Source organism: Thalassophryne amazonica, chromosome 18, assembly GCF_902500255.1.
Source record: "Thalassophryne amazonica chromosome 18, fThaAma1.1, whole genome shotgun sequence".
In the NCBI taxonomy this organism is placed as follows: Eukaryota; Metazoa; Chordata; class Actinopteri; order Batrachoidiformes; family Batrachoididae; genus Thalassophryne; species Thalassophryne amazonica.
In genome coordinates this window covers 51,471,703-51,483,986 of record NC_047120.1, presented here as the reverse complement: position 1 = coordinate 51,483,986, position 12,284 = coordinate 51,471,703, and the positions used below count along the sequence as shown (strand labels likewise).

General features: G+C 42.5%; 1 protein-coding gene across 4 annotated transcripts in view; it reads right to left on the bottom strand.

Annotated features, from left to right (window-relative positions):
* The window catches only part of atxn2l (ataxin 2-like), a 35,919-nt gene that overhangs the window by 3,010 nt on the left and 20,625 nt on the right, over positions 1–12,284 (bottom strand). For all 4 annotated transcript variants that reach the window (XM_034194520.1, XM_034194521.1, XM_034194522.1 and 1 more), the window contains 10 exons: positions 12,102–12,188; positions 11,879–11,989; positions 11,613–11,690; positions 11,395–11,456; positions 10,525–10,862; positions 10,358–10,427; positions 9,950–10,084; positions 5,207–5,270; positions 4,902–5,080; positions 4,486–4,627 (listed from right to left, as the gene is read on the bottom strand). In XM_034194520.1, the coding sequence (XP_034050411.1) occupies positions 4,486–4,627; positions 4,902–5,080; positions 5,207–5,270; positions 9,950–10,084; positions 10,358–10,427; positions 10,525–10,862; positions 11,395–11,456; positions 11,613–11,690; positions 11,879–11,989; positions 12,102–12,188 (1,266 nt within the window). The remainder of the gene's footprint in view (positions 1–4,485; positions 4,628–4,901; positions 5,081–5,206; positions 5,271–9,949; positions 10,085–10,357; positions 10,428–10,524; positions 10,863–11,394; positions 11,457–11,612; positions 11,691–11,878; positions 11,990–12,101; positions 12,189–12,284) is intronic.

Here is a 12,284-nt window from a genome sequence, read left to right as displayed (position 1 = left end):
GTAAATCAAGAGCTTTGACCCCCTACTCAGCTCTCTCTTCACCACGACGGTCCGATACAGCGACCGCATCACTGCAGCTGCTGCACTGATCCGTCTATCGATTTCACGCTCCATCCATCCGTCACTCGTGAGCAAGACCCCGAGATACTTAAACTCCTCCACTTGAGGCAAGGACACTCCACCGACCTGAAGAGGGCAAAGCACCTTTTCGGGTCGAGAACCATGGCCTCGGATTTGGAGGTGCTGATTTTCATCCCAGACGCTTCACACTCGGCTGCAAACCGCCCCAGTGCACGCTGATGGTCCTGATTTGACGAAGCCAACAGAACCACATCGTCCGCAAACAGCAGATGTGGACCCCGTACTCCCAGAGCACTCCCCACAGGGTGCCCCGAGGGACACGGTCGAACGCCTTCTCCAGATCCACAAAACACATGTGGACTGGTTGGGCGAACTCCCATGAACCCTCAAGCACCCGATGGAGCATGCAGAGCTGGTTCAGTGTGCCGCGACCAGGACGAAAACCACACTGCTCCTCCTGAATCCGAGGTTCGACCATCGGTCGAATTCTCCTCTCCAGTACTCTGGAATAGACCTTACCGGTGAGGCTGAGGAGTGTGATTCCCCCTATAGTTGGAACACACCCTCCGGTCTCCTTTCTCTAACAGAGGGACCACCACCCTGGTCTGCCAATCCAAAGGCACTGTCCCCGATCGCCACGCGATGCTGCAGAGACGTGTCAGCCAAGACAGTCTCACAACATCCAGAGACTTAAGGTACTCAAGACGGACTTCATCCACCCCAGGAGCCTTGCCACCGAGGAGCTTTCTAACCACCTCCGTGACTTCGGCCTGGGTAATGGATGAGTTCGCCTCCGAGTTCTTAGTCTCTGCTTCCTCTGCGGAAGACGTGACGATGGGATTGAGGAGATCATAGTAACCAACGGATTTTAATATTTGAAACAGTCACAGACGGAGGAATTTAAAGTTTTAATCTGACCTGTTTGTTTCAGTCGGATTCATCACCACATTCTGATTATAACTTAACATAAATCATCCTGATTTTGAAAAAGGATGTCTGAAAATACTTTCGTTCCATGTCGTGGCTGGAAACATAGCATTTTAAAGCAAGTCCCTCGGTGGTTTTCTGCTCCAAGTGCATTTCTCAGCCTGAGGATGCCGGTGTCACGGTGTGATCGGTCCCCCATCTGATCAGTCAAATGGAGGACTGATCAGATCGCAACTGGCGCAGCGCTTCAGTTACTCACGGCTGTCAGTGTTTACCACAGCCAACAGTTGACTCATCAGCAGTCTGCACATAAATCCCATGATCCTACAGGTTTAAATATATATATATATATATATATATATATATATATATATATATATATATATTAAATTACTCCATTTTGCCTCCGTGTGGCACGAAGATGCCACACCAACATGCTTTGGATGATGTCCTCCTCAATATATACCGTAATTTCCCGGACTATAGAGTGCACCTGAATATAAGCCGCACCCACCCATTTTAAAAAGATACATGCCCAGCTCTCCACAATTTCTCTTATACTCACTCGACTGGTAAGCACTGAAAGCTTGTCATAACTTGTCCTTTAACACTCCGAAACGGAGGTGTTCCTTTGTCTCACTCCACCAGCGAATCGGTCGTGACGCGCGAAGCCTCGGCGTGGCTTTCCATGACAAAATCTCTTTTTAAAAGTGAAATCTGCCAGAAAATGGCTGATGTCCAGCTCTTGTGATAACCAGAGAAATTGCACACGGCGGTCCCGGCTCCACACAGCGATCCGTTTAGAAATGATGTTGTGGTTTCTGCCTCTCGATGGCGGCTCGGAGCGCGGCGCGCCGTGCGCCATTGTGGGCAGTCCTTAAAGCTGTAGTAACACTCATTCTCTGTGAAGCCCGTAAAATTTTCACCGAAAGCCAGATAAATTTTTCGAATGGTTTCCAGCTGCTTGTCTCTAACAGTTTCTGAAAAAATTCTGATGGAAAAAAAGCCCAAATCATTCCGCCATTTCCTCGCAATGAAACAACGACGAGAGGGGTGGAGCAGTGCTCGCTCAAAGCCTGCCCACAGGCGAATGACGCAACCGACAGGCGTGGAAAAAGTTACACATGCGCACAGAGGTTCAAGCTTGGCTGACGTAAAAACATATGAATCAAATCCATATATTTTTTGCATAAAATAAAGAGGTCGGATTGGTTCCTCACAGACCTTGTATTATTGTGAACACCCCCTTTTCTACTTTTTTTTTTTTTTATACTAATAGCCCAATTTCATAGCCTTAAGAGTATGCATATCATGAATGCTTGGTCTTGTTGGATTTGTGAGAATCTGCTGAATCTACTGGTACCTTGTTTCCCATGTAACAATAAGAAATATACTCAAAACCTGGATTAATCTTTTTAGTCACATAGCACTACTATTATTCTGAACACTACTGTATTTACAGAGAAAGATTTTGGACAGATTATCTTTTACTTAAAATAAGTACCGTAAATGCTTTTTTTCCTGAAGGTGTTACACGTAAATACTGACAGGCACGTCATCCAGCGGTTTCTCCACTCCACATGGATAACAGTAATTTTTTCCTTTTTTTCCCCCTCTTTGTGGATCATGATATTTCATTGCGTGCAGCCAGGATCAACTGGTGTCTGTGGTAAATGAAACGTTAATGAGGGGCTATGACTTTTTCAACTTGTGGAGCAAAGACAGAGACCCGGTGGAGAAGGGTGGGGGAGATGGCTCCGCTGACTGACTTGACGGAGCAACACTGGTGCAAAGTGCGTGAGAGGGACTCGTCTTCAGCCACAACAAGGAATTCAAATATTTTTAGATGTAGTTTTCCAAAATCAGGAGGCTTTATGTGGATAATTTTTCTTCAGGACATTTCTGTGTAGGCTCTCAGTTGTCCAGGTGGTTTCCATAGTAGAGAAGCTTGAATCTTCGACTGGACTGGGTTGCTTGACGCGAGGACGTTTCGCTTCAAATCGCAGTTGCTTCCTCAGCTAAAATTCTTGCTCTGGTAGTCTGATTCTTCAGTGCACCAAGTGCTGTCAGTATGGATATCTTTTTATTTTTTATTTACAGTGCATATGGAAAGTATTCACAGCGCTTCACTTTCCTACATTTTGTTCTTATTCCAAAATGGATGAAATCTTTTTAATTATTCAAAATTCTAGACAATACCCCATAATGACAATGAAAGGTTTTTTGGGAGAGAGGTACATTTTTGCAAATTTATACACACACACACATATATATATATATATATATATATATATATATATATATATATATATATATATATATATATATATATATATATACTTAGATCATATGTAAGATTCACAAGTATTATACATAATACATAAGTATTCACAGCCTTTGCCATGAAGCTCAAAATTGAACTTAGGTGCATCCTGTTTCCACTGATCATCCATGAGATGTTTCTACAGCTTAATTGGAGTCCACCTGGGGTAAATTCAGTTGAATGGACATTATTTGGAAAAGCACGCACCTGTCTACAAGATTGTACAGTTGACAGTACATAGAGCACAAACCAAGCATGAAGTCAAAGGAATTATTTGTAGGAATTATCTTTGAAACAGTCTTGAGGCACTTATCAGGGGAAGGTTATGGAAACATTTCTGCTCCTTTGAAGGTCAGAATGAGCACAGTGGCCTCCATCATGGAAGAATGGTCACTCTGTCAGAGTGCCAGCATTCCCCTGTGGAGAGAGGAGAACCTTCCAGAAGTGAACCACAGTGGTGGCAGCATCATGCTGTGGGGATGTTTTTCAGCAGCAGGAACTGGGAGACTAGTCAGGATTAAGGGAAGATGAATGCAGCAATGTACAGAGACATCCTGGATGAAAACCTGCTCCAGAGTACTCTTGACCTCAGACTGGGGTGACTTCCCCATCTTTCAGCAGGACAATGACACTACACACTATGCCAAGACATCCAATGAGTGCCTTCAGGACAAGTCTGTGAATACACTTGAGTGGCCCAGCCAGAGCCCAGACCTGAATCAGATTGAACATCTCTGGAGAGATCTAAAAATGGCTGTGCACCGACTCTCCCCATCCAAGTTGATGGAGCTTGAGAGGTGCTGCAAAGGGGAATGGGCAAAACTGCAGAAGATAGGTGTGCCAAGCTTGTGGCATCATATTAAAGAAGACTTGAGGCTGTAATTGTGGCCAAAGGCGCATCAACAAAGTACTGAGCAAATACTTATGTACATGTGATTTCTTAGGCTTTTATTTTTAATACATTTGCAAAAAACACAAACTTTTTAATGTTGTTATGAGGTGTTGTGAGTATAATTTTGAAAAAAGAAAAGAAAAAAGAATTTACTCCATTTTGGAATAAGGCTGTAACATAATAAAATGTGGAAAAAGTGAAGCGCTGTGAATACTTTCCGCATGCACCGTATTCGTTTTTTTTTTTTTTTTTTTTTACTCACCGTAGAGTCCCTGTTGTGGTCCCTGAGGTCCATCTCCCTGTGTAGGGAACTGGGGTCCTCCTGGAGGGCCCAGGGCCTGTGGATGAGGACCACCACCTTGACTTATCATTCTGGCCCCACTCTGGAGCATGGAGTACATTGGCTATCGAGAGAGAAAAAAACATTTTCAATACGCCACCATTTTTATGCAATCTTAATACAATGAAGGGGTTTGTTCAGTAGCAGCTATTAGCATTCACACTGGCACTCTGCTGAATGTGGCCAGGGCACCACCATTCAGCAAACTGTAGTTACTACATCATAAGTTATTTTAAAGACAAACATATGCAGTAGAGAAATCTCTTCTCTTAAAGTTGTCCTCTATGGTAGATAAGCATATTTTTGCATTAATCTTGTCTGTTTATTGGCAGTCCTACCTGGCCAGGGTATGGCGTCATGGCCTGGATGACCTGCTGCTGGCTGTACTGCTGTGGGTTATACTGAAGGTACGACTGAGGGTAAGGGGATGCCACTAGGGGCGCACCAGCTGCTGATGCAGCTTGCAGCATAGGAGGTGCTGAAGTTCCATGATCAGAGCGTGGAGCCACCACTGAACCTAAACACAGTAAAGAATTTTTAGCTCAAATACTCAACTATTTAATATTATTTTATAATAAAATGCTTTCAAGACTAATAACTTGTGCCTTCTGACATAGCACTGAAGATTAACAGAATTTTTTACCTTTAGTTCTTGGGTATTTTCCCTGGCTGACTGTAGACATGGTGTATTGGTACATCGGTGGAGGCTAACAAGACAGAAATGATCAGTTTTGGGGGGGGAATATCTCACACACACACCACAACAACCCCCACTGTGCTGAGGTGAGGCCTTCCTGGAGTTGGGTTCTAATTAGTAATGGGCTTAAATTCAGCAGAATGGTTGTCTCTCTGAGATCGTAGCCAAAAGGTGTTGGTTTTTTGCGCGTGGTCCGAGGGGGCTCGCAGCACTCGCAGGAAGGCAGGGGATGGAGCCCTGCCTACCGCTATATTTCCTTATTAAAAGATCGGCTGTTTATTTTTTCAAACCACGCTCAGACACAGGACCTAAATGAGGCAGGGCGTAATTCAAGTTTGGTGATTATTAACAAAATGCTGCTTGAACTGTAATATGGTGTTAAGTTTCACACATATCCCTGGGTGTGAACCAAACAGCCCTCTGTGTGGTGGAGCCTGACATGCACCCGCTAAACGACAGAAACCGCAAAGGGCTGCGATTTCTCATTTTACCGGTTTCACTCCTTCCTCCCCCTTTTTGCAGTGCACCAGCTGATTACATTTCGATCATGTATAAGTACGCTCGTCACAAAAGTCCGCAAATATAATCATCTTTACAACACGGAGTCAGAAAACTACAAAGATGCTCAAATAACCCATAATTCATGGAGGAAATTGTACGCGGGCTGTCCATAAAGTATAGGTCCTTTTTATTTTTTTCAAAAACTATATGGATTTCATTCATATGTTTTTACGTCAGACATGCTTGAACCCTCGTGCGCATGCGTGAGTTTTTCCACGCCTGTCGGTGACGTCATTCGCCTGTGAGCACTCCTTGTGGGAGGACTCGGACGGGTCCGTGCGTCGGGAAGCAGCCGGTGCGGTGCGGCGGCACAGGAAAAACACCTCCGTGTTGATAACCATTTGTAAAATCCAGGCGGCTTTTGATGGCTTTCAGTGGAGTGAGTATATGAGAAATTGTTTAACAGCTGAACATGTTCCAACTTGTCCTTAAGGCTTCCAACGGAGGTGTTTTTCCTGTGGCGGAGTGTCGCGGCGGCTGCGAGCCGACGCTACAATCCGCCCGCACGTCTTTCATTAAAAAAAATCTCCTTTAACAGTGGAATATCCGGATAAAATGCTGAAACCGACTTCTTCTGAAACTTCTCTGTTCTCTCACGACGTCCTGGATCAATAGAGCCTGAAATGTGGAGGTTTTCAGCTTGAAACAGGCTGACGACGGCGCCTGGGAGTGCTGCACAACGTCTCTCTCCGTGGGAAGTCCTTAAAGCGACAGTATCGCCCCAAAATCTCTCATCAGCCGTTAAAATTTTCACCTTAATTTTTTTAATTTTTTCAGCTTAATTTTTCGAACCGTGTCCACTTCGATGTGTGTCTCAGGTTTAGAAAAAATTTTGATCAAACAAAGCGCCAGTCTCTCAGCAACTTCTCACACAAAGGAATTCCGACGAGGGGCTGGACGACTCCTCCCACAAGGAGTGCTCACAAGCGAATGAAGTCACTGACAGGCGTGGAAAAACTCACGCATGCACACGAGGGTTCAAGCATGTCTGACGTAAAAACATATGAATGAAATCCATATAGTTTTTGAAAAAAATAAAAAGGACCTATACTTTATGGACAGCCCTCGTACATATCGTGTAGGTTTGGAGGTAGATGATTCTATAAAGAAGTGGAGGTCATTGAGGGATGCATTAATCCAGAAAAGCTGCTGCTCCTACGGCAAATTGCATCAAGACGTGACGGACAACTTCAAAAGGGTAATGCGCAGGGATGGGTATTGATAAGATTTTATCGATAGATACAGTAGTGTTCAGAATAATAGTAGTGCTATGTGACTAAAAAGATTAATCCAGGTTTTGAGTATATTTCTTATTGTTACATGGGAAACAAGGTACCAGTAGATTCAGTAGATTCTCACAAATCCAACAAGACCAAGCATTCGTGATATGCACACTCTTAAGGCTATGAAATTGGGCTATTAGTAAAAAAAAAGTAGAAAAGGGGGTGTTCACAATAATATTAGTGTGGCATTCAGTTAGTGAGTTCGTCAATTTTGTGGAACAAACAGGTGTGAATCAGGTGTCCCCTATTTAAGGATGAAGCCAGCACATGTTGAACATGCTTTTCTCTTTGAAAGCCTGAGGAAAATGGGACTTTCAAGACATAGTTCAGAAGAACAGCATAGTTTGATTTAAAAAGTTGATTGGAGAGGGGAAAACGTATATGCAGGTGCAAAAAATTATAGGCTGTTCATCTACAACGATTTCCAATGCTTTAAAATGGAGGAAAAAAAAAAAAAAAAAAGACGCATGGAAGAAAACGGAAAACAACCATCAAAATGGATAGAAGAATAACCAGAATGGCAAAGGCTCACCCATTGATCAGCTCCAGGATGATCAAAGACAGTCTGGAGTTACCTGTAAGTGCTGTAACAGTTAGAAGATGCCTGTGTGAAGCTAATTTATTTGCAAGAATCCCCCGCAAAGTCCCTCTGTTAAATAAAAGACATGTACAGAAGAGGTTACAATTTGCTAAAGAACACATCAACTGGCCTAAAGAGAAATGGAGGAATATTTTGTGGACTGATGAGAGTAAAATTGTTCTTTTTGGGTCCAAGGGCCGCAGACAGTTTGTGAGACGAGGTATGGTGGAAGCATGGAATGCATGGTGGTGCAAGCATCATGATATGGGCATGTTTCTCCTACTATGGTGTTGGGCCTATATATCGCATACCAGGTATCATGGATCAGTTTGGATATGTCAAAATACTTGAAGAGGTCATGTTGCCTTATGCTGAAGAGGACATGCCCTTGAAATGGGTGTTTCAACAAGACAATGACCCCAAGCACACTACTAAACGAGCAAAATCTTGGTTCCAAACCAACAAAATTAATGCCTCGCAGATGTGAAGAAATCATGAAAATCTGTGGTTATACAACTAAATACTAGTATAGTGATTCACAGGATTACTAAAAAAAGCAATTTGAACATAATAGTTTTGAGTTTGTAGCGTCAACTGCAGATGCTACTATTACTGTGAACACCCCCTTTTCTACTTTTTTTTTTTTTTTTTTTTTACTAATAGCCCAATTTCATAGCCTTAAGAGTGCATATCATGAATGCTTGGTCTTGTTGGATTTGTGAGAATCTACTGGTACCTTGTTTCCCATGTAACAATAAGAAATATACTCACAACCTGGATTAATCTTTTTAGTCACATAGCACTACTATTCTGAACACTACTGTACCATCGATGATTCCACTTATCGATCTGATTCCTTATCGATACCTCTTGTGAATTTTCTGTGTACTGAAAATAGGCTTTACATGTTTATATGTCACCAACATTTTATTGAGTCTTAAAGTAAATAAATACTGGTCACTGGATCCTTAAACTCTGGACATAATCAACTCTACGTGGTGGAACCTTGATCTCTGGACATAAATAGAAATAAATCAAATCTGTAGTTTTTGTTAAAAGCATTTCCTTTCAGACATTATTGGCATGAATGTCTTTCCATACATGTGAGCTGAGCTCTTGCAGCTGGCTATGCTGCACATAAGAATGTAATTCATAAAGAATACAGGACATCTCATTTTGGGAGGAAAAAAGTTTTAGTCGATTGTAGTTTACTGTCTGTATTACAGCGTTTGGAAAAAGGTGTCACTTTATTTAAAGCGGCAATTCGTTTTGAAGTTATTAAATCCGACCGGACAGCGTTTGGAGCTGTGCCAACGGAACAGAGGACGATTCTCGTTTCTTGACTGCAGCAAGACAAGAGTCCCAGTTAGTGAAAGTGACTCACGATTGACATTTTAATGGCTTTGAGAGGGGTTAAGAAGCGGACTTGCCGCTTCTGAAGAGCAGTGAATCAAAGAACCAACGAGCCAGTGGATCGAAGCACTGCTTCAGTGGTTCACGCTTCAAAGTGGAGTCGCGCTGCAGAAGTGGTTGATTACAGAGCCACTGCAGGGTCTGTAATCAACGTAGAGGAATGATCATTTTCCCCGACAAACACCCTCAAGAACAACGGCCGCTCTGAAGGACTGATAAGGGTAACATTAAGCAAAAAAAGGCTATTTCTGTCGGTGGATCGAATCAATTCTTAACGATACCCTAAAAGAACCGGTTCTTGATACGCAACCCTAGTAACGCACAAGTTGACATCACTCCATGGCCATTGAGTTGCAGAAGCATAAATCAGGCTTCAGTATTTTAAGGTACCACTCCGCAGTTGACTTGGAGAGGAAAAAAAAAGAAAAAAAGGAGTGACTCAACCAAATGTAACCTTGTTAACACACATAATGTCTGCCACTCATTTAAGGCAGGTTTTTATTTTTTCAGATGACGTTTTGATCCGGCCATTAAATGAGGCAGGCCCCAATTCAAGGTTAGGCTTTTAATCAAGGAAATGTGTAAGCCTAACTGGTGATGGAAATTCCCTGTATATCGTTCGGCGCCTCCTGCCTGTAATGAATCCGTTACATACATGCAACATATTTTGTCCGTGTTATATGTATAACGGATTTCAATTATAACAGACAAAATTAGCTGGTCCACCTGAATCCATTATATGCGAGTTGTACTGTACACACGATAGGTAGGTAGATAGATATTTTAAGTTTTTTTTGTCAACTTAAGAGTGATGGGAAATGGTGTATTTTTTTTTTTTTTTTGCACATGTACCTGCACTGAGTGGATCTGTGAGACATATGAGAGGTAGGGGGCATTGTAGAGTGGCCCTTGTCCACCTGGATGCTGAAGAACCACTGGGCTTGGAGGGGTGGGTCTAGGCGGGGTTGGCGCAGTGTTGGGCTTTGTCTATAAAAAAAAAAGATTTAAAAAAATGAATTTATATTTATATATACACACAATATGCTGAAAAGATCACTGGGTCACCTCATTAACATTTCTACACTTTTTAAGGCTTTTATGGAAATCCTATAATGCTATGGGGGCCAAATTAATCCCAGTGTACATCTGTTTCTTGCTTTACAAGCAACATTATTCTTCACTCCATGCTTAAACTGCTTGCACAATAGGAACTTCAACTGTCGTCACTGCAAAGCATTAAGAGGAATCTTTTTGGCTTACCATAGGCATCTGTGGTTTGATGGGGTTGAACTCCTTCGCATTTGGATTTAAGGTTGATTTCTTTACTTGGCTGGAAGATATAAAAGAATATGCACATTAATCATAATGAAAAGTAAGAAGAATGAACTTACTTACTGTGACAGTCTCAAATCCTTTTGATAACTCACTCTGTAACACCCTCGGTTTGCTCCACTGTCTCTGTTCGGACCTCGTCACCTGGAGTCCTTGCTGGCTGTGGTGCAGCAGGTGACTGCCTGTCTGAAACCAGTCCTGTGGTACCAGCCACGGAGGTGTTGTCCTTGGCTGGGTCCTCAGCAGGGATGGGTGATGACAGAGACTGTGCAGGGCTGGTAGCTGGAGCTTGAAGTTTGGGTTCTGAGACTGGGTGAGCGTCTGATGACAAGAGTTTGGCTGCGCTGGACATTGGGATTTCATTGGGGGCAGGAGGTGCTGCTGCTGCTGCTGGAGAGCTTGGAGAGCTGGAGGTGCCTCCACTTGGCTGGAGCTAGGACAAACAGGTTAGATGCAATCCGATGAAGAGGAAGGTTACAGCAAAAAACAATATTAGCACAGAGAATAGTAAATAATATATAGCAGACAAACCTACCCCATAATGCATCAATACCAAGGCTTTAATTGGGAACTCAAGGACAATACCCAAATATCTTAGTTATTTAAAATAATGATGATCTATTTAAACATCCTCAATAATACCCAGTGTCATAACATTTTGGAAGAAATTATTGTATTTTTTTTGAAGAATACTGTGTCACACTGTCAAGTCTGAAATTTTCCTGCCCAAGTTGGTGAGCCAAAGAAATAATAGCCCTATAGGAAATGCATACCAAATGCAACCTGAAGTCCTACTGTATAATTCAGGTTTTCCCCACTAAGGAAGAAATTTGAGTACACTGTCTCTTTATTAGACTTGTCAGGACCCAGAGAGATTGCGCAGTAATTTTTAAGAGGAAATTTAACATGGGTGACACCTGATAGCTATTTTTCCATGTTTCATGGAAAGGAAATGAAACACTTACCCTGAATTCTTTGCCAAATTTCCGCAGTTCCTCAATCTGTGATCTTTGCTGCACTGAGGGTGCTGGATGGACAAAATGTAAAAGCTTCAATGAGCAAGCATGAAGAAACACACTGATTCTAGAGACTAACAGTCAACTAATTTAAGAAGTTTGTGTTTTGTTAAACTTTAAAACTTTAGGCCTAATATTAAAGCAAATTAGAAATGTCACACACATACCTTTTACATTTTTGTTGTCCTCTGTGCTGGGGCTCTCAGCAGAGCGTTCTTTTGCAGCTGTGCTGAGGATCTCATTCACTGTACAGCAAACACATGAAACAAATTAGGTTCTCTCAAAGTGGTGTCATATCCACTCAAAAATGTGCCAACATTAATTACTCCTTTGAGATGACCTTCTCTCACTGTGGCAGAAGCTCATTCATAACAAAATAAAAGATAGTTTTAACTTTGATTTGGAAGTGTGACTAAAATGAAGTGGGATGTACCATCTACAGGGAAGAGTGGGGCGGGGCCAGACGTCTTCTGTGCTGGCAAGGAAACAGATGATGTGTCCAAATAAGGCGTGTCCTGAGAGCCTGATTTAGGAGAGCGAGTAGCTACAAGGACATGAGGAAGGAAAACTGAGGTTCAGTTTTCAGTACAAATTAACTTAAAACACTAAAGACCATTTGATATCAGCTTGAAAAGATGTGACTACAACCCCAGTACCTGTGGACTGACTGTGCGAGTTTGACGTGCGGAGTGTTCTGCTCGACTGCGGAGGTCTCTGGGCTTTGGGAGATGTTCTGGTGGAGACTGAGACACACAAAAACCTTACAACTTGAGCACCTCATATTATATGAACTACATGCGCAGCTGTAATGAAAACATTTGACACAGGTGTCCATATTT